Source organism: Urocitellus parryii, chromosome 4 (assembly GCF_045843805.1).
Source record: "Urocitellus parryii isolate mUroPar1 chromosome 4, mUroPar1.hap1, whole genome shotgun sequence".
Taxonomy (NCBI): domain Eukaryota; kingdom Metazoa; phylum Chordata; class Mammalia; order Rodentia; family Sciuridae; genus Urocitellus; species Urocitellus parryii.
Window position 1 is genome coordinate 59,640,242 of NC_135534.1, and position 2,073 is coordinate 59,642,314.

Sequence of the window (2,073 nt, forward strand, 5' to 3'; positions counted from 1 at the left end):
CTCCTGCCCTCCTCCCTTAGGCAGGACACATTGGTAGGCCAAAGGGTACAGATACCAGTGATGTATCTAGTAGGAGTTTCACAGCAAATATTTCTTATTGCAGTCATATTGCAGACAATGGAACAGACAATATAACCCATACTCCCAGACTCCAGAATATCCTCCAACTGTCCCCTGCCACCTCTATCGTAGTCTAGCCTTCATTGTCATCACTGTCCACTAAAACTGGCTTTTCTTGAATGCAAAAGTTTCAAGGAGTCGGTCCCTGATCTGTTTGGTGCGGGCTCCATAGATGAGGGGATTTAGGGCAGGTGGCAGCAGCAAGTAGATGTTGGAGAAAAGGATGTGCACAGGCTTTGGGACAGTGTGATGACCAAAGCGATGTGTGAGATAGGAAAAAAGACCAGGCACATAGAAGGCCAGAATGACACAGATGTGAGAACTACATGTACCAAAGGCCTTGGCACGGGCCTCCCGAGTAGGCAGCCGCAGCACCGTGTGTGCAATGAGCCCATAGGAACCAGAGATGCCTAGAATATCCACACCTGACACAGCCAGTGAAAGTGCCAGCCCATACAGGTTGTTGACTCGTGTGTTACCTACCACCAACTCTACTACTGCCATGTGTGCACAGTAGGCATGGTGTATGGTCTTAGCATGGAAGTGCTCAAATTGTGCCACCAGCAGAGGGAAAGGCACAACAATAGCTACAGCTTTCAGTACAAGTGCCAAGGCTGCATAACCCACACGGGCTTTGGTGACTAAGATAGAGTAGTGCAGTGGGCGCCCTACTGCCACAGCTCGATCACAGGCCATAGCCAAAAGTACACCAGATTCCACAGCAGTCAGTGCATGTACAAAGAACATCTGAACCAGGCAGGCAGTGTATGGCACAGGTTGGGGCCCAAACCACAGCACAGCCAGCAAACTGGGGGCTATGGATGTAGCTAAGCCTAGGTCTGTCGCTGCCAGTGTGGCCAGGAGTAAAAACATGGGCTGGTGTAGTGTGGAGTCTATCTGTATCACTGCCAGCAGTGCTCCATTACCCAGCAGGGCCAGCAGGTACATGGGCCCAAATACCATTGTCAGCCAGGTTTGGGCTCCCCCTAACCCTGGAATACCAGTCAGCAAGAAAAAGGTTGGATATAGGAAGGTGGAGTTGTACTGTGGAGTTTCTACCATCCTGTAGAGGGTGGAGCTCTGGGGATCACAGGGGCATGATTCTGGATAGGAGAAGGACAAGGAGATTTTGGATGTGTCACAGTGGCATAAACCCATCCATGGAGTATGTACAGGAGTAGTGAAAGGCCAGGAGATCACAAGGGTATAATCTTTGCTTAGGGTTTTTTGGATGGATAATTAAGGTCCCAGTCTTAGCTAGGTTGGGAGAATCCCTTGCTCCTAAAAACCCATAAGTGTAGCCAGAGAAGTAGGTGGGTGCAATGGTAGTGAGGAAAGGGGAGTGACTACTATAGTGGCTGGTAGAGCGAGAACCCTCCAATTGGAGGTCAGCTGAGAGTGCAACTGAGATGAATGCTCTTCTCTTTCAGGGTGCAAGTAGAGTCAGTCTCATTCTTTGTATATGGGGGAAAAGCCAGTGCTGGGTGGGGGTTAGATTATTCAGTCCTCGATTTTGTATCCTTGGGAGGGACCTCTGGGCTTCAGCTTTCCTAACTCAATAATGGAGGTGGGCACAACAATTCTAAGTCTTTCCTAGCACTAACATTTTTGGCAGCAACCCTCCAAAAAGCAAGGAGGCTGAATAGAAAGAAAAGGAGAAACTGTAATAGGAACCCCTAGTGATAGAAGAAAACTTGGTGGGTTTTGGGGGTGTGGGGTGCTCATATTATTCTTAAATTTGATGCAGATCTTGTAAACTTGAATACCAGGTAGAATTGAAGTTGGGGTTGGGGAGCAACAGAGAAAGAGAGAGAGGCATCGAGAAAAGAAACTTCCCTGCTCTGTCTTCTTTGATTCTTCATGATCCAGAAGGGGGTCCCACTAGAGTCTTATTTCTGGAGTGCCATAGAGGGGAGGTGACAAAGAGGGAGGACATGGTGCTCAATCCAGAGT

General features: G+C 48.7%; 1 protein-coding gene across 1 annotated transcript; it reads right to left on the minus strand.

Annotated features, from left to right (window-relative positions):
• Nucleotides 1-219: 219 nt before the first annotated feature.
• Nucleotides 220-1,182, minus strand: Or52w1 (olfactory receptor family 52 subfamily W member 1). Its single transcript, XM_026414349.2, has one exon. The coding sequence runs from the start codon at nt 1,180-1,182 to the stop codon at nt 220-222; it is 963 nt and encodes a 320-aa protein (XP_026270134.2).
• Between the last annotated feature and the right edge of the window lie 891 nt (nt 1,183-2,073).

Coding starts and splice junctions, on each gene's coding strand:
- Or52w1 (XM_026414349.2), bottom strand. CDS start 1,182: ATGGTAGAAACTCCACAGTACAACTCCACCTTCCTATATCCAACCTTT.